General features: G+C 40.7%; 1 protein-coding gene across 1 annotated transcript in view; it reads right to left on the bottom strand.

Annotated features, from left to right (window-relative positions):
- Positions 1-1689: 1689 nt before the first annotated feature.
- PUDP (pseudouridine 5'-phosphatase) overlaps positions 1690-19505 on the bottom strand; it is a 71705-nt gene continuing 53889 nt past the window's right edge. Inside the window, exon 4 of the mRNA XM_063341232.1 lies at positions 1690-4531. Coding sequence (XP_063197302.1) covers positions 4355-4531 — 177 coding nt within the window. The 3' untranslated portion in view covers positions 1690-4354. The remainder of the gene's footprint in view (positions 4532-19505) is intronic.

Genomic DNA, 19505 nt, shown 5'->3' on the forward strand with positions numbered 1-19505 from the left:
GGCAGCCAAGGGATCAGGGCCAGCCAGCATGGGTTTAGGAAAGGGAGGTCCCGCTTAACCAACCTGATCTCTTTCTATGACCATGTGACCCGCCTTCTGGATGCAGGGAAGGCTGTGGATGTTGTCTGTCTGGACTTTGGTAAGGCCTTTGACACCATCCCCCACAGCATTCTCCTGGAGAAGCTGGCGAATCATGGCATAGACAAGTGTACTCTTCGCTGGGTTAAAAACTGGCTGGATGGCCGTGCCCACAGAGTTGTGATTAATGGGGTGAAATCCTCTTGGCGGCCGGTCACCAGTGGTGTCCCTCAGGGCTCAGTTTTGGGGCCGGTTTTGTTTAATATCTTTATCAATGATCTGGATGAGGGGATTGAGTGCACCCTCAGCAAGTTTGCAGATGACACCAAACTAGGTGGGAGAGTTGATCTGCTTGAGGGTAGGAAGGCTCTACAGAGGGACCTGGACAGGCTGGATCGATGGGCCAAGGGCAACTGTATGAGGTTTAATAAGGCCAAGTGCCAGGTCCTGCATTTGGGTCACAACAACCCCAAGCAACGCTACAGGCTTGGGGAAGAGTGGCTGGAAAGCTGCCCAGCAGAAAAGGACCTGGGGGTGCTGGTGGACAGCCAGCTTAACAGGAGCCAGCAGTGTGCCCAGGTGGCCAAGAAGGCCAACGGCATTCTGGCTTGTATCAGGAATAGCGTGGCCAGCAGGAGCAGGGAAGTGATCATGCCTCTGTACTCGGCACTGGTGAGGCCTCACCTCGAGTCCTGTGTTCAGTTCTGGGCCCCTCTGTACAAGAGGGACAGTGAAGTGCTGGAGCGTGTCCAGAGGAGAGCTACCAGGCTGGTGAGGGGTCTGGAGACCAGGTCATATGAGGAGAGGCTGAGGGAGCTGGGCATGTTTAGCTTGGAGAAGAGGAGGCTGAGGGGAGACCTCATTGCCCTCTACAACTACCTGAAAGGAGGTTGGAGAGAGGTGAGTGTTGGCCTCTTCTCCCAGGTGAATAATGACAGGACCAGAGGAAGTGGTCTGAAGCTGCGTCAGGGGAGGTTTAGATTAGATATTAGGAAGAATTACTTTCCTGAAAGAGTGGTCAGGCACTGGAACAGCCTGCCCAGGGGGGTGGTTGAGTCACCATCCCTAGAGGTATTTAAGAAACATCTAGATGTGGCACTTCAGGGCATGCTCTAGTGGCAGACATTGTAGGGCTTTTTGTGTGTGTGAATGGTTGGACTCGATGATCTCAAAGGTCCTTTCCAACCATGAAGATTCTATGATTCTATGTAACGTAAGTCAAAGGAGAAATTATACAACAAAATTTCTGTTATCTTGTCTGTAAAGACCAGAAATGGAATTCATATTGGATGGGATGAGTTGTTGTCACTGGAGAAACAGTACTGACTGCACTATCCATTGGCCTAAAGAATTAACATAATATGCAAAATACCTACACTGAAACAGTATTTACCCTTTTTTCAAAAAAATGCTTCCAGATCCTTAGATGAAAAACATTTAACTGTAAACCATTATATTATACATACTAAAAATCTTCTGGTACCACCTAGGTCATATTTGACTGACCATATTGAATAAAATTTTCTTAATTATTACAGGTATGAACAGACTACAGTAACAGAAAATAATAACAGTCTACACAGAAGATGTAAAAGTTTGATTTTCTTTTAATCCAGGAGCAAAGACATGTAACGACACTCACCTTGAATACTGAAGTATCTATGATTTATTAATTTTTTTTCCTGACCAAAAAAACCCTTCTATCTAAAACAGTTAAACACCAGAAATGCCCAGAAAAATTTTGTAAGGAAGATCGAAGATAAACAGACGATATTAGAATAAAAAAATGAGGTCAGAGAAGTATTCTCATAATACATGGAAATTCCCTTATTTGACATAGTTCACGCTTCTTGTCTTTACAGAGTTTAATATTTTACCAAGATTTTGGAGTATTTTATGGACAGTCAACTCAAAACTTTGTTTTTTAAATGCTGAACACAATAATTCACTTTATAAAGCAGTCATAAAACCTACATAATACATAATTTTTCTTCTTTAGACGAAGTAAAAGACATTGCTTCCACCATGTCATACATGTACTCATGGGTTCCACCAAACCATGTCTACGTGTCTATCATTTTCTAAAGAGACCCTTACCCTGGTCTTGATGAGATGTCAGAGACAGACAGAAGTAAGAGGGACAGATGACAACATAAACATTTTGTGGAAATTATGGTAGCCAGGAAAATAAATTTTAAGTACTTAAATAAACCAAAAATACAACTTCTGTATTTTAAAAACAGATAGCAAAACTTTCTGTAGGGAACTTGGTAAAAAAAGGGCTCAAGAGGCAAGAATGGGTAAGTAAGGATGGACAGAGAAAGCCATTGGGATATGAAGGAATTAAGGCCATAACTTTATCAGAATTGAAGCAGGGAGACCGGATGGATTCATTTTACAAGAAAGAAATGGAAGGCTACATGGCAACATGGAAAATGAGAAGAATAAAAGGAAATGAAAGAAGGAAGGTGCAAAGCATTTTCGTTAAACAGCAGGATGAGATAACCTTGTATTGCTCCATGCCATTCACTATGGCATTCACCATGCCAAAAAAGACAATGACAAAATTATAGAATAATGGAGGTTGTAAGGGACCTCTGGAACTTGTCACATTCAACCTCCAAGAAGAAAATAAATTAAGAAAACATAAAAAGCACAACAGAAACCCTGCAAATAACGTCAAAAAAACCCCCCAAAAACAGACCACAGGATACAAAGGGGAACAGAGGGGCAAGTACAGGATGAGGAAATGGATAAACATGTTAATAGCGGTAACTGTATAAAAAAAAAAAAAGTAATGGGATAAAAGCCAATCCAGAACAGATTTCTGGTTAAGATCTAAACAGTAAGCCATTCAAGTGGAAACAGAACAAGGAGCTTCTATGATGTGCAGATATATTGGGTTTGCATGGCAAGGTTTTGGTAATGGGGAAGGCTACGAGGGTGGCTTCTGTGAGAAGCTGCTAGAAGCTTCTCCATATGTCCTATAGAGCCAATGCCAGCTGGCTCCAAGACGGACCTGCTGCTGGCCAAGGCCAAGCCCATCAGTGATGGTGGTAGCGCCTCTAGGATAACGCATTTAAGAAGAGGAAAAAAAAAAGGGCCATAGCAATGGCAGCCGGAGAGAGGAGTGAGAATATGTGAGAGAAACAACTCTGCAGACACCAACGTCAGTGAAGAAGGAGGGGGAGAAGGTGCTCCAGGTGCCAGAGCAGAGATTCCCCTGTAGCCTGTGATGAGGACCATGATGAGACAGGCTGTCCCCCCACAGCCCGTGCAGGTTAACAGTGGAACAGATATTCACCTGCAGCTTGTGAAGGATCCCATGCCAGAGCAGGTGGAGGTGCCTGAAGGAGATTGTGACTCTGTGGAGAGCCTGCGCTGGAGCAGGCTCCTGGCAGGACCTGGCATCCCATGGAGAGAGAAGTCCACACTGCAGCAGGTTTGCTGGCAGGACTTGTGACTCCGTGGGGGACTCATGTTGGAGCAGTCTGTTCCTGAAGGACTGCACCCTGTGGAAAGGACCCAAGCACAAGCAGTTCGTAGAGAACTGTAGCCTACGGGAAGGACCCGTGCTGGAGAAGTTCATGGAGAACCATCTCCCATGGGAGGGACCCCATGCTGGAGCAGGGGAACCATATGAGGAGTCCTCCTTCTGAGGAGGAAGGAGCGGCAGAGACAATGTGTGATGAACTGACTGCAACTCCCATTACCCATCTCCCTGTACTGCTGTGGGGGAGGAGGTATAGAATTTGTGAGCAAAGTTACGCCCGGGAAGAAGGGAGGGGTGGGGGGCAGGTGTTTTAAGATTTAGTTTTTATTTCTCATGATCCTACTCTGATTTGGTTGGTAATAAATTAACTTCCCTAAGTAGAATCTCTTTTGCCTGTGACGGTAACTGGTGAATGATCTCTCACTGTCTTTATCTGAGCCCACGAGCCTTTTGTTACATTTTTTCTCCCCTGCCCAGTTGAGGAGAGTGGCTGTGGGGGGCACCTGGCATCCAGCCAGAGTCAGCCCACCACAGCAGAGAACAAGGCTGGATTCACTTCACAAGACAAAATGCTGCTTTAATTTAGCATTTATCACGAGGACAAATTGTAAACATTCCAGTCAACTTTCAAAGGTACGGTGTGGAAGACTTGGTGTTAACAGGATTCTTGTGCTCTAGTTTTGAAGAAGAAAGGAAAAGATGCAAAACAATCATAAAATCATAACAAAATTTCATTCCACTTTCCTGATCCGCAGTCAAGTGCATGTTCATGGAGATTAGACATTAATCATATGCTGGTAAACCAAACAGTTCTGGTTTGAAATCCTCCATGGAGTTCAGCAGTAGTGTTGCCTCCTTTTTAAGGTCTGGATTTAATTTTTCATCTGGAATCATAACTACTTGCATTCCTGCTGCCAGGGCTCCTTTGACTCCAAGTGGTGCATCTTCAAACACAAGACACTGAGAAACAAGGAGGTGAGGGGAAAAAATTAAAAAATAATGTTACTATGAACTTTTAATGCTTTGATTTAAAAGAGAATGATCCCAAATAAAACTTATTAGGAAAGCTAAATTCAATTCCTGGTTTGACACCCCTAATTAGGACAAGGGCAACCTTCTCAATTTGAACATCTGCATGGTAATTAACCTTAAATTCACTTAAATTCAAAAAACCATCAACACACATACTTAAATCCTAGCAACTGGTTATCCAGATGTTTCTAGGTGATTTGTTTTATAGGGATGGGTTTAAGCACAAGCTTAAAGTTAAGCAAGTGCTTAAATACCTTTATGAGCAGGTAATTTAACTCTTCAAGACCAACTTTACAATCTGCAAAATGACAAAAACAATGCTCTCACTTACAAATGTGGCGTTTTCTACATACACAAGAGAGGGAAGATTACATTGCCTAGGTCAATATTAGGACTTTGGATGAGTGGAGAGTAAGACAGAAGATACTTGTCAGAATTCTTGCTCTATTTGCTTAATTCTTCCAAAGCAATGGTGAAAAGAAAATGAGCAATTATATTGGAAGGTTACTTTTAGAGAAAAGACAGTTCAGTCGGGTAAAAGTTCCATGGCTTACAACAGTCACAATCATTCAAGAGTGCAGTTTGGAAGCAAAGTTGTTAAAAACAATCAATAAATTGTTTATGTGAATTTTGTAGCTTAACATCAAAATATTAAATAATAAATATATAAATATATAACAAATCACCTAGTCTGAACTTTTATATAATATTAGATAATGCTTTAGAACATACATAATAAAACATCTCTTCCTGACATTACCCCGTCTTGAGTTTGAATTTCTGGTCATGGACAATCCAAAGCAACCTTCGGCATCTAACCATCCGAAAAATTCTGACCTACGCTCATGAGTGGTTTCTAACACTTCTGCAATTCAGACCATTTATTATCAATATTATTAGCACTGCTACGACTACAAATACCAAAATTACTGCCACAAATAATTTCAGTAATTCAACATAGGTGTTGGGATGGTTACTGCAGTTTTCTCCACACCCTTCAGACAGTGCAACTCTGCCTTATCACAAATTTCTCTCTCGTGCATTACGCCCCTCTCTACTGTCATTACTGATTTACCAAATCCATTCCTACATACACAGGATGGATTTTCTTCACAATACAATAGGCTGTGGCAACTAACACTGAATGGGTAAAAGTAATGTTTTGCTAAACTTAAAAGTTTAACTTTTGACTGAATCCAGATATGACGCACTGGGAGAACATACAATATCATACTGCATCTTTTAGGCTCTCTAACGCACAACTATTTCACTAGGGAAGATTAGGGATGCACAACATTTGTCTGTTCTGGCTGTGCTCTAAGAGAACCAAGTTGCAACCTGGAAAAACTTTACTATGTTCAAAGAAAACATTTGTGCAAGATGTATTAAATGTTTGCTCTGTATATACCCATCTGTATCAGAGACTGTGGAAGAGGAAGAGGGAATGAACCTTTTCTCTCTGCTTTCTTTTCTTTCTAAAGTACTGATTCTTGCCTGTCAACGTGCCAGCAAACACTTGTGAGTCTGCCAAGAGAAGGTAAGAGGTGCTTTCTACCTTGCACGTAATAAAGTAAAACTTAATTAATGATTTTTAGTAAGCCAATGGAATCGCACCAATCTCTTTTGTGCTCACTTCCTTTATACAGTCACCGAATTCCAGTTTGAACAATGTGATATTTTCAAATGTTGATCAATATCACTATTACTAATTACAAATATGTAACCAGCTGATCCTGCATAGCTTGGAACAATTGCTCTTAGAACAAAAGCATGGACCTGCCTCTAGGTTTTGTTCTTAAAAGTATCTTAGTTTGTGACCCTAGGCACTGTAAGGACAGTAAATGAAACCCTGACAGGCTTTGCCTGTTGAAGAGTAAGCTTAAATGTTGCACAGAACAGCATTATTAAGGCCTTTCAGAAACCTTTTCTAATCCAGCCCACACAAAGAAATGTACTTCACTGCTCTTCCTTGAAAGACCTAATTGACTTCCATGATGTCACTAAGCTTACCGTATGAGAGGAGCCGATGATTATGGAAGGCAATATGCATAACGAAAAGCTTAACTAATTCCCTGGAACTAGAAGCAATTAAAACTCTTAATTACCAAAGAAGCCAGGCAAATGACCCATAATTACAGTGGCTCTAATGTTACAGGAAGTAAGTGTACTAGGTCTTCCTCCAGCCTTTCTTGCTACTGACACTTACTGTCAACAGCACAGCAACATTTTTAATGGATGATGGAAGGTTTACAGAGGTTCACATACAAAATGGATTTATTAACTTTGCTGCACAGAGATGTTATAAACTGTTCACTGTCCTGGCCCACCCACATACTAAATTCAGAGATATGAAAGCAGCCAAGTTCTCCCCCATTTTGCCTAAGTATTGCAATATCAGCATCACTCCAGCTGAGAGAGACAGATGAGATTTATACAGACTTCAGCTGAGATTCTGGCTGCTTCTCTGCATTATTTCTAAAACTTGTGTCACTGATCAATACTACTGCTATGAGATCTCGCAAAAGGTCATACTAATATAGGACAGTGTTCACTTTGGAATGAACTAGATGCTTAAAAAAGTAAAGTAGTAAAGCATACTAATTTATATTTCACTCTGTGAATCTAGAAAAGAGAAATTAATCACTTAACCAAAGGAAGAAATAATAAAATCACTGCAGCACCTCATTACCTCATCTTCCGACATGAAATTTAAAAATATAAGAAAAGAGTGCTTGCTAGATTCTTGGTATGTACTTTAGACCCTCGCCAACCTATATAGTGTAAATGTCTGGACGGAATATTTATGTAACTAACAGGGATATCCATAAGTGTTATTGTTATTAGTGATAACCAAGAAGTCTGGAAGGACAAAAGATTAAAATCAGTTTTGAAATTAAGAATTTGAAAAACCTGTGTAGGTGATATATACACATGGGGAGTGCTTATCAAACGAATATCCTTGACCACATATGACACTACCTGTATCAATTCCAAAGCAGAATGATGAGATTAAAGATGGCGTAATTGATAACATAGAACTCATCTGCAAATTAAACACTACCATCTATCGTTCTATAAATTAAAAATGAAAAGAAATTTTCACTGTCTTTAAAATGGGTAAATATAGCCTCAAATTCTTTCATATTATAGTAGAATCACAGAACGGTTTGGGTTGGAAGGGACCGTAAAGATATCTAGTTCCAACCCCCTTGCCATGGGCAGGGACACCTCCCACTGCACCAGATTATTCAAAGCGCCATCCCACCCGGCCTTGAGCACTTCCAGGGATGAGGCATCCACAACTTCCCTGGGAAAAAGATTTTTCTTAGAAAAATCTTTCGTTTGCTGGTTCTGGTCTGGTCTGCTTAGGCCCTTAATCTCTGTGAAACATGCAGACATGGCGACTAAACCACCACATTTTAGCACTTTGTCTTCGAACCAGAGTCTTACTGGTGACAGTACTGAGTATTTAATTCCCTTTGATAAATAGAATGAGAAGAAAAGGAACAGAGTATATGTTTGTTCCTTTTCTTCCCTTTCTTTTAATATATTATTATTTTTACATTGTATTCTCCATATGCTCCATGAGAAACACATACTATGTAATTAATGAGAAAATATTAAACTCCAGTTTTCATTTTTTTTCTGTTACCACTGTTACATTTTCCCTGTGGTCTGTTCAAACTGAAGCCAACATGGTTAAGGCCTCCACTGGGCAAAATATACTTAAAAAAAACTTCAGTCCTTTTAAGTCTTACACAGAGCTAAGTTAAAACTACCCTGTCTTCTGAGGAACTACTGACAGAATCACTGTCCCACCATACATAAAACCCCATTTCAAACCCACTGCATTTATGTACTCTGACTTTAAAAAAACAAATTAAGAAAATAATCAACAGGCATTCTGGGGAAAAAGTCATCAAAAATTAAAGACTAATAATTAACGTTATTCCTCCCCCCTGCAAAAGGAGAAGAGAGTGTAATTTTGAGGTTTCAAATCACAGTTTCAAAAAGGGCTGGTAAGAACTCTGAGAGACTATCCCTATGTTCATTCTCCAACTTCTGTGCTTGGTTAGCAGGGATAGTAGAATATTATTGTATCTTCTGTCCTCAAATGACAGAGAAACATGACATACTATGTTTGGGATTTCTTACGGATTGCATATTGTACTTCTGTAACTTCTTTATTTATCATTGATTTTTTGCCATGTTCAAATCCACTGGTCAAAAGTGTGACGTGTTATTTGTAAAATTTGCACTCTGGAAACATTTGGTAACCTTATATATTAAATTACGTATGTATACATGCACAATGCAGTCTTCTATAAGCATTTAAGGCCTAATTCAAATTCCATCATAGCACTAAAAAAATCTCCATTGATTTCAAAGGGCATCAGAGTGAGCCTCAAAACACGCTGCAGGAGGAAATCCACTGAGTACAGCCTGCTCATGTTGATTTCAGAACAAGATTGTTCATCTCTGCAAACCAGAAGGCGGTCAGACCTTTCATTTCTACAGGTACCTTGTTGACTGCTCACTTCCAAAAGTATTTTTACTTTCCTCATTGTGAAAAACTAGCTAATACTCTGTGGTCATAATTCAAACCTAAGTAGTATCTAAGAAATAAATTATCAGTCTGAAAAATACTACTACTGCAATCATGGTTTTTGTTTTGTTCAAGAACTTTTATCTCTTTTTCCTTGAGGACTCAAATTTTCAGATTTTCAAAATAATTCCACTACTGACAAACTGTGTTATTAGTGTGAGTTACCCAGGAATTTTCAAGAACCACAACATAATTCAGAATATAACACAGACCCATCTATATACACCTTGCAAAATGTTGGGATGCTGAAAAGATGCTGTTTATCATTTATGGGAGGTTGTGGAAAGTCACAAAAAGAGAGGAAACACCATCAACTTTACTAACATGTCATAATACAGATGCTGGGCTATTTTTTTTTTTTTTTTAGGTACCTTGTGTTTTCTTTTTTCTATGCTTTGATATACAAAGTATCTAGGAACAAGGGGAAAATATATTTCTGGGTCATACATTAACCACCAGAGTTACTTAAACATTATTGAATAAATGCATTTTAAGCAGCTACAGTATTTGCAATTCTGACCTCCCACTGTGTTAACTCTCTGAAGAATTAACAAAACCCAATAATTAAATAACTTGATTAATGTATCTCTCCTAATGTTTGGACTTACACTCTTTCCAGAAATAGTTGTGAAAAGTCTCAGTAGCAATAGTGAATTACACTTCATTTTATTTTAAGGATATATGCCAATTTGACTAGCCGGGGATAACAGAGTCATATTAAACATGCTGTTTAAGAAAGTCATGCAGCTTCCATGCTCCATGACTTACTTCCATTAAGGAAAATGAGAAGTAAGCCAAGATGGTTTTAAATGCTATAACAAACGAACAAACAAGCTGGAAACTTATAATCAAATGAATTAAGCATCAGAGTATCCAGAATACTAACTACCAGCCACGATTCTTTATGATTTGATGATTCATATGAGAACTGTTTGGAAATTATACACACACATGCTTTTTAATTCAGATTTTTATTAACTTGCTACTAGGAGGACGTTGCAGACCCGAAGACTTATAAGATAAAACCAAAAATCATTAGCATAATTTAAAAAAAAAGGAAAAAATAAGGAAGCATGTTACATCTGCATGTAATTAGATCACTCTGCATTTCCAGCTCTTGCATAAATGCCACTTTACATTTCAGCCTACAGCAGCAGCTACTCTCTCACAAGCCAGTTCACAGGATGTTATCTTAAGGTGGGCCAGAAGGAGTAAAACGGTTTGGATGGGGAAGAAGAAGAAGAAATTTCAAATTTCTTGCTTGTTTTCAAGATTCGATCAAGTGAAAGAAAGTGCTTCTGTGAGTGACAGTCGGACCCAGACACAGTGGCTCTGTGAAGCAGGGAGAAGGTCACATTTACATGAGGGGTTACTCTGATCATTCCGGATGGCTGGAGCACTCTTTTCACAGAGGACTGTGTGTTTAGAGGACCGCACACTGGAACTTTGAATGGCAACTTGTGTTACAGGCCTCAAGAAATTCCCAGGCGTTTCTGAAACAGTGTCCAATTATCCTGGCAGCAGATATCTAACTCAATCAACTGCAGCTTGGATTAGCCATAGAAGAGTACTGTTCTTTTAACGAGGACATAGTGCAAATACTCAAGATGCTTTCTACTGAGACTACTCACACTACGTAACATGCTGGGTTTTTATGCCCCTTATCTCTAAAAGTGGCCTAAAAAGGAATTCTGTGCAATGAAATAGTTAATTTGTGCTGCCTTCCCTTCCACGCAGAAGTACCTTTACTAAAACTACTGACTTTCTTGACATGTAATACACAACATATTCAAGTAACTGCACCTTGCACGCAGAGCTCGGAACTGTAGGATAGTTTACACTGGAAGGGATCCCTGGATCCCTCTCTAAGGCCACTTAGAGACACACCTGCTCAATGCACATCCAGCCAGAGCAGGCTGCTCAGGGCCTTCACCAGGTGAGCTCTGAGTATCTTCAAGGATGGAGATTCCACACGCTTCCTGGGCAACCTGTTCCCATATTTCATCACCCCTACGGTGAAAACGGTTTGATGAGCATCTAGCAGGAGTTTCTTGTGTTCCAGCTTGTGCCTGTTGTCTACTGCACTATCACTCTGCACCTCAGAGAAGCAGGCAGCCGATTCTCATGGAGCCATCCAATTTTTTCAAGCAGTGTAATTTTTTTGGCAATAGTTTCTTTTTGTTCTATAATGTCTCCTTGAGCAGTGTTATTTTTCCATCCAGAAAGACCAGCCTGCATACTGAAATGTACCTTAATCTGTTTCATCATCATCTTAATTATTGTACAATCTTTGAAAGAAGTATTAATAACAACCCACATATGCTTCAAACATAAAGTCATTTCCTAATTTCTTCAGTAAAGAAAGAAATGGTGAGAAAAGGCATTCACCTTTAAACAGGTTTTCATTGGGAGTGAAAACAAGTCATGTAAAAGGTCTTTTTTTTTTCTATTCAGAATAAGTTTCTCATCGAACTGTACACGACACTGTGTCACCGGTCTGGAGTGACTTGGTGAGATGTAGCTTTAACTCTTTCTGATCAGGAAGAAAGCGGTTTTCTTTCAAACTTCAAACAGATGAAAGCTATCTTTTAGAGAATATTTAATATTATTGGCATAAAACTCCAAGCACAAAGCCACAAACTAACACCTTTAAGTAAACCAAACAAGACACTAAAAAAATTTTAATTTTCTACATATCTGAACTACAGGAAACAAATACTTATATTAAAAATGACAATTTTCTGTTCTCGATATAGATTTTCTAAGAGGAAGGTGGACAAAAAATGAAAAAGTAAGCTGGAAAAAATATTAATTCCATACTTGTTGAATTTGTGTATTTCAATCAGAAATAATGTCCAGCTGTCAACAGGGTATAAAGCTGACAGATGGCAGACTAATTTAAAAGGAAAACTACCACCTATCTGCCTGTAAATTGACCTCTCATGCGCAAAGTCCTCCAAACACTGCAACAGGCCATATGCTTAAGTGTAAACTACTTGCTCATTCAACACAATAATCATTTTATATAAAGAGTAAGAATCACCACTTACCTAATGAATCCACTGATACGAAGTATCCTGCATTTGCTCACCTTCAACAGTTTGAGTGAGGCTTTGGAAAAGGGATGAGGGTTGATTTCCCATTTAAGCTAAACGTCCATTTCTCTGTGACTGTTGGAATACTCTAAAGCTCTAAAGCTTGCTGCCATGTTACTGTGCCACTGCCTTACGGATTACAGATGCCCACACATAATATACATACACATTCACACAGAAAATAAGCAAATGCTACATAAATTTCATATGGACTCACAGAATCACAGGATCCCAGGATGACTGAGGTTGGAAGGGATCTCTGCAGGTCACCTGGTCCACCCCCCTGCTCAAGCAGGCACATCTACATCCAGTTGCCCAGGACCAGGTCCGGACAGCGTTTGAATATTTCCAAAGATGGACACTCCACCATCTCTCTGGGCATTCTCCACCAGCGCTCAGTCATCCTCATGATAAAGAAGTGTTTCCTGATGTTCAGAGGGAATGTCCTGTGTTTCAGTTTGTGCCCATTGCCTCTGGTCCTGTCACTGGACACCACTGAGAAGAACCTGGCCCCGCCCTCTTTGCACCCTCCCTTCAGGTATTTAGATACATTGCTAAGATACACGATGAGCCTTTTCTTCTCCAGGCTAAACAGTCCCAGCTCTCTCAGCCTTTCCTCATAAGGGAGATGCTCCAATCCCTCAATCATCTTTGTTGCCCTCTGCTGGACTCTCTCCAGTAGTTCCCTGCTCTCTTGAACTGGGGAGCCCAGAGCTGGACACAGTATTCCAGGTATGGTCTCACCAGTGTTGAGTAGAGGGGCAGGATCACCTCCCTCCACCTGCTGGCAACACTCCTCATCATCAGCGCCTTTGCCGCCATGGCACATCGATGGGTCATGGTCAACCTGGTGTCCAGCAGCCATCATAATTATCTTTTTTTTCTGAGAATATGAAATCAATTTGCTTGTCTTTCCTGTTAAAAGTGTGCAGCCACTCACTGGTCCAGAGACAGCCGGTACTGTAATGGAACTTCTAAATTTAAAGGTTTGAATGACAAATGTGCAAAAAATACAGACAAAACATATTGCTAAGTGACCATTACAGAACCTATGATAAGAATATAAAACAATCCATTAGGAAGTGTTTCAGTCACCCCAATACTGACATAAACACAATTCTTCACAGTTAAGTCAAAGGCAAACTGCCTTCTCTACAAATGCTTGCAGTCAACTTACAAACAAGCACCTGAATTACATTACGCATCCTTGTTTTGTGTAAAAAACTAAGTTGACTCTGCCTAAGCACAGGCCACCCCTTTTTTCTTCTTTTTAAAATCAAATTGTTTATATTTATATATTAGTTTATATATTAGTAGGACTACCATGGCATACCGCAAACAGTGATTTTACATTGCTCTAATCATGACAACACATGACCTGAAAGAAACCACCTCTAATACAGCAACACGATCAGTTCAGAAATAGACACTGCCACAGGTATTGCCAAGAATCTGGATAAATTGACAAGCAGCTGAGTGCTACAAGCAGCATTTTGCTGATGACTTGGAAGCTTTAGCTCCCAGACAGTATATAAGGATTCCCTGGGGAAACAAGACTGCAGCAGGTATGTCAAGGTGACAAAGTATCACTGCCACACAATCCACTGAAAGATATGTTCTGGCTACCAGGTAAAATATGCTGTGACTCAAAAAAAACCCCAAAAAATGGAGGACAGGTTGTCAAGTGAAGAAGTAAAAGAGAATCTCAAACACCATGATTCAGTATACAGGAAATATCTCAAGTGATTTTTCCCTCATTTTTTTTCTGATTAGATGGCACAGTGTTTTCTTTCTATTATATTAAAAAACTTTGCTAATTGATTTCCACTACTTCTAGTCAGACACAAGTAAGATGCATTATTGAATAGAGAAAATTTATAAATCAGATGGCAAATAAGACTAAAAAGTGAGGACTGAAATTTCTCATCCATACATAAAGATTGTCTTGAGGATATATGTTCTGTGTTTGCAGGTCTTGAAGGTGTAGCTAAACACATCTGTTTCATATTCTTCAAAGGTTTGTAAACTCTAGTCTTCACAAGGAAAACAATGTGAGAAAAGACACTGAAGCTTCTCTTTGCTCCATTGACACTGCATCTGCAGATAAAACACTTCAGTATTTTCAAAGTCATAGAGAAGAGTCTCCTCATTGACAAGTAAATTAGTAATTTAACAAGTAGTTCTATGGAATATCAAGAGATAATGGGTTAATAACAGAACGAAACAATTACTCTATCTAGAACTACTGTTGTTATAATCTCAACCAGGTCAAGTTTTAACTTTGTTACTAAATAAAACAGGAGGAAAATCTTACAATTGTCATTTTGAGCTTCTTCAAATTATCAGCATCTTGCATCTAGACAGAGAGCAAAGACATTGCTCATGACACTTTAAATGCTTTTCCTCAATCAGATGTTCTTGTGCTCAGCAGTGGCAGTGCTGCAGGCTTCCAGCCAAAGTTCTTCACTCCTACATGTTCTCCTACTTCCCTATCAACTAAAAAAGTTTTTCTCTATGCTTTGGGTACCTTCCTAACTACCCTCCCTGGAGAAAAGGAGGGCAGCTTAGACAGTTTTTAATTAGTAAGAATCTTTCCTTCCAAATTTTCTGTGGTTATGAAACATCACATTACTAGTCAGTCCAAAGAGCATTTATGTACCATTAGCAGTTAAAATCGATGATACCAAACTGGGAGGGGTGGCTGACACCCCAGAGGGCCATGCTGCCATCCAGCGTGACCTGGACAGGCTGGAGAGCTGGGCAGAGAAGAACCTAATGAGGTTCAACAAAAGCAAGTGCAAGGTCCTCCACCTGGGGAGGAAGAATGCTAAGCATCAGTATAGGTTAGGGGTGGACCTGCTGGGAAGTAGTTCTGAGGAGAAGGATCTGAGGGTCCTGGTAGACAGTAAATTATCCATGAGCGAACAATGTGCCCTTGTTGCCAAAAAGGCCAATGGAATCCTGGGCTGCATAGGGAAGAGTGTAGCCAGTAGGTCAAGGGAGGTCATTCTGCCCCTCTACTCTGCACTGGTGAGGCCACAACTGGAATACTGCATCCAGTTTTGGGCTCCCCAGTTCAAGAGGGACAGGGAACTACTGGAGCAGGTCCAGCGTAGGGCAACTAAGATGATTGAGGGACTGGAGCACCTCCCTTATGAGGAAAGGCTGAAAGAGCTGGGACTCTTTAGCCTGGAGAAGAGAAGGCTGAGGGGAGACCTTATTATGGCATACAAGTATCTAAAGGGTGGGTTGAAGGAGGATGGTGCCTGACTCTTTTCATTGGTTCCCAGTGACAGGACGAGGGGCAATGGACACAAGCTGGAACACAGGAAGTTCTGTTCAAATACACGGAAAAACTTCTTTACGGTGAGGGTGACAGAGCACTGGAACAGGCTGCCCAGGGAGGTTGTGGAGTCCCCTTCTCTGGAGATTTTCAAGACTCGACTCAGGATGCAGTCCTGAGTGATGTGCTCTAGGCAATCCTGCTTTAGCAGGGGAGTTGGACTAGATGATCTCTAGAGGTCCCTTCCAACTCTGAAGTTTCTGTGATTCTGTGAAAATTGCATAGTATGTTTCTACAGAGAGAGATCTGTATATTTTCATGTCTAGAAATACATATATATATGCACACATATACACAGACGTTAGTTTATGTGATACAAATGCTCATCTTTTCACACTGGAAGAAGGTTTGTCACTGCATTGTCTACACTATGAACGTGCATACGTATTGAAGAAACACAGCATTTTTAACTTTTTGCCAATTAATGTGATTTTTGTTTATTCTCTCCACAAAAAACCACCAAAATAAACTGTGTGGAAGACCCATAAAGAAAGGAATTTACATATAGAATAAGAGCCACACTCAACTGGAATAGTACTGAGCCCTTTGCTGTATTCATAAAGAAATGCAAGAAAGTGGTTGGTTTCTTTGGTTTTGTCAGGCAACACAAGCTTTTAATATCTCTAGTCATTCAGAGCTTCGATTGAGATTTATTAACCTGTCAAACAAAAGCAATTTTACAACACATACAATTGCAGTTCATTTCAGAACATTTATTGCTCTGTAAACAGAAAATCCAGATTCTCCTTAAACAATCTGTCCCTTTTCTTCTCCTTGAAGAAAGAAAGAAGGCATGGCAGAGAAAGAAATTCTAAGTGAAACAGAAGTATTCATGAACTTATTCACAGAAACATATAAAAAGCATAAAGTTAGCAATTAAAACAGACTTTTACTGTGACTACCTCTATTGAAAAAAATCTTTGGTGCCAGTAACTTAGATGAAACAAAATCAAATAGGGGCACAGTAATGAGAAAGAATTTAAATTAAAGGCGGTCACAATACTGTAGGAGGATGGCCTCTGCCCAGGAGATGATGTAGAACTCCCCCCACATTTGGGCAATATGAATGAGGGGAAGGGAAAACAGAACAGCTCCATGTTTACTTTGGTATGTTGTGCTATGCAACTCCCCAGCCATGAGTTAAAGCTAAAAGAAATGTCAGGTTTCTGTATGCTCTTCAAATCTTTAAGTACAGAACAAAACAACTTCTCCAAGGAAATTAAATAATTGTGGAAGGCTATTCGGCTCATAATTTAAGTCAATAGTATCTGTTAAGTAGAAGCCCGACTATGAAATTCTGTTACTATTTAGTATCATAATTCTCAAATATGCAAGGATTATGTTTGAAAAGTTCGTTAGTCATTAAAATCAGGAAAGAAGAAAACAGAAGGATGATAAAAAACTTCAGGAAGCCCAGCAGGGAGCCACCAAGATGGTTGGGGTTGTAGCAAATTGCCTTATGAAGAAATGCTGAAGGAGACCTTGGCTTGTTCAGACCAGAGAAGACTTCAGGAAGGCCAAACAGCAGCTGCCCGATATTTCTGAGGACATTACTATAAAGATGGGAGACAGACTCTTTACAAAGGTGCATAGTATGAACATGAGATGATGGTCCTCAGCTGAAATAGGAGAGCTTCTGTCTGACTAGATGTAACGAGAGAAGGGGGGGGGGGAAAAAAAAAAAAGAAAAAAAATCCCAGCAAGAATTAAGCACTGGAAAATGTTGTCCACAGAAGCTGCATGGTCTTCACCCTCGGAGGCTTTTAAGACCTGACTGGACAAGCCCTGAGCGATCTGATCTGAATTCACTCTTGACCTGCTCTCAGAAGGTTGGGTTAGTTACTTTGCAAGGTTCATTCCAACTGGAATGACTCTACGGAATAATTAAAACAAAGTATTAAGTATCATTAAGCACTCCTCTGCTTCAGTTTTCAATCCTTCAAAGCATTAAAAATACTACCAGTACACTGGACGCTGACCTTTTGTACCTACTGCATGTTAGAGCAATTATTACCTAAAAGAAGCCCTTCCTGCCAGGCCAAAGGGAAATATTTTCTACCTCATACATTCCACTTCCTGGCATCTCTGCAATACAAAGCAAAACCAACAGATAACTGAACAACTGAAAGATTTTTCCTATCATAAACCAAGATGATTCAATGATAATATAATCAATATTAACTTTAGTCATTTTTTGCTCTCTTCGTCTATGTCTAGTCACGGGGTGGGGAAAGTAGGTAGAATAAGGTGATGCGCCCAGATGGGAACGCCCAGAATGGGGCAAGACTTGTCCCAGCAAAGCTGCAACAGAAAGTATAGGAGAAGATATGATACTACAGATCTACTGTAGATTCTACAGTAGAAACTAGGAAACTAGGGTGGAATAGCTCAAACAACTCAGAGATGTTTTGAAAGGAGGGGTTTTATTAGGTGTGCGAAAGAGAAGGACTAAGATACCTACCTGGACCGTGTACACCTGAAGTGGTTATCTAGTCTTCCTTTATGGAGAGAAACATGTGATCCTAGGGAACAGGGTTACTGCTGTTTGGGAACAGGATCTAATTCAGTAGCCTGACAGAGGGGAGGCAGCTGCAGCTGCGTGCCCCCTGGTCCAAACAGTAGCAAGGCTGAGCATGTATCCACAGCAGGCACATGCGCACAAACACATACATAAACATATATATATATATATATACACACACACACTTGCACTCAGCACTCACATGAACCCATGGGCTCGTTCAGCTGGCTCTTCACTAGCACTCACACGCACTTGCCTGCACTCAGTCCGGCCACTGGCGCTGCAGATACATGGGCCAGGCCCCTGTGGCCCGCAGTCCCATGCCAGGGGCTGGCACTTGGTTTCGTCCAGCAGCCGGTATCCAGACCCTCGCTCGCTCCAGCTGCTGGCACCATGGACACATGGGCCTCTGCCCAGGGTCTAACTCCAGTTGCTGGCCACATGCACACAGACAGAGAGAACAGATGTCCTTCAACCGGGAGAAGAGTTTGAAGTGGAATTTGATAAGATAGGACAGACTGCACTGGTCAGGAGCAGGCGTGCCCCGACAAGCGTGTCACCTATTTACACACATCCAGCCCTTTTTATCCCCTTATCCCTCTATTTCCCTGTAATACATTCTGTGCAATCCCAAAATACTCTTCCTCTGCATCACATACTGTGTGCCATGCCCCAGGCAGCGTCTTCCCTCAGTCCAAAAGGGGATCCAGTGTTGATTCATGTTGATGGGTCTCATGGCTGCATGATTCACCTTGATGGCTTTCCTGGGACAGCCTTCGGAGAGCCCAGACAGGCCATCCCTCCCTCCAAGTCCTTTATCTGGGCTCCCATCTGCCTTCAGGACCCTGTGCTCCCCTGGGCTTGTGGAGATGGGCCTCTGATGGGCTGATGGCTCCTGTGGTGGGCCTGGGAGCAGCCAGGCAAGGTGTGATTTGGGATCCCCCACCTGCCATTGCCTCTCTGATCTTTTATCACACAACCTAACGGCTGCATCCTGTGGTGGATCTTCCTCAGGATCTATCCAATTCTGTGAAAATTTATGCATCACATGCTGCTTGATTCCTAACAAGCAAGACCAGGAATCCAAGTAGTTTCTTTCACAGGTCTTTATAACTAGGCCCTGGCACACCATACACTATGCTAAATATAGAAATCAACAGGAGAAAAAGAGATGCTCAAATCAGACATCCTATTTTTCCTTTCTTCTCAATGCCACTATTATTCCAATGTTCAGTCTGATCCTAAAGCAATACAGCACAGCATGTCACAAGCATTATTATGTCTTCATACTGCTGAGTAACTGAAATCCTTTTATTAAAATACAGCATTCTGTGATG

The sequence above is a fragment of the Chroicocephalus ridibundus genome, chromosome 1 (assembly GCF_963924245.1).
Source record: "Chroicocephalus ridibundus chromosome 1, bChrRid1.1, whole genome shotgun sequence".
Lineage (NCBI taxonomy): Eukaryota > Metazoa > Chordata > Aves > Charadriiformes > Laridae > Chroicocephalus > Chroicocephalus ridibundus.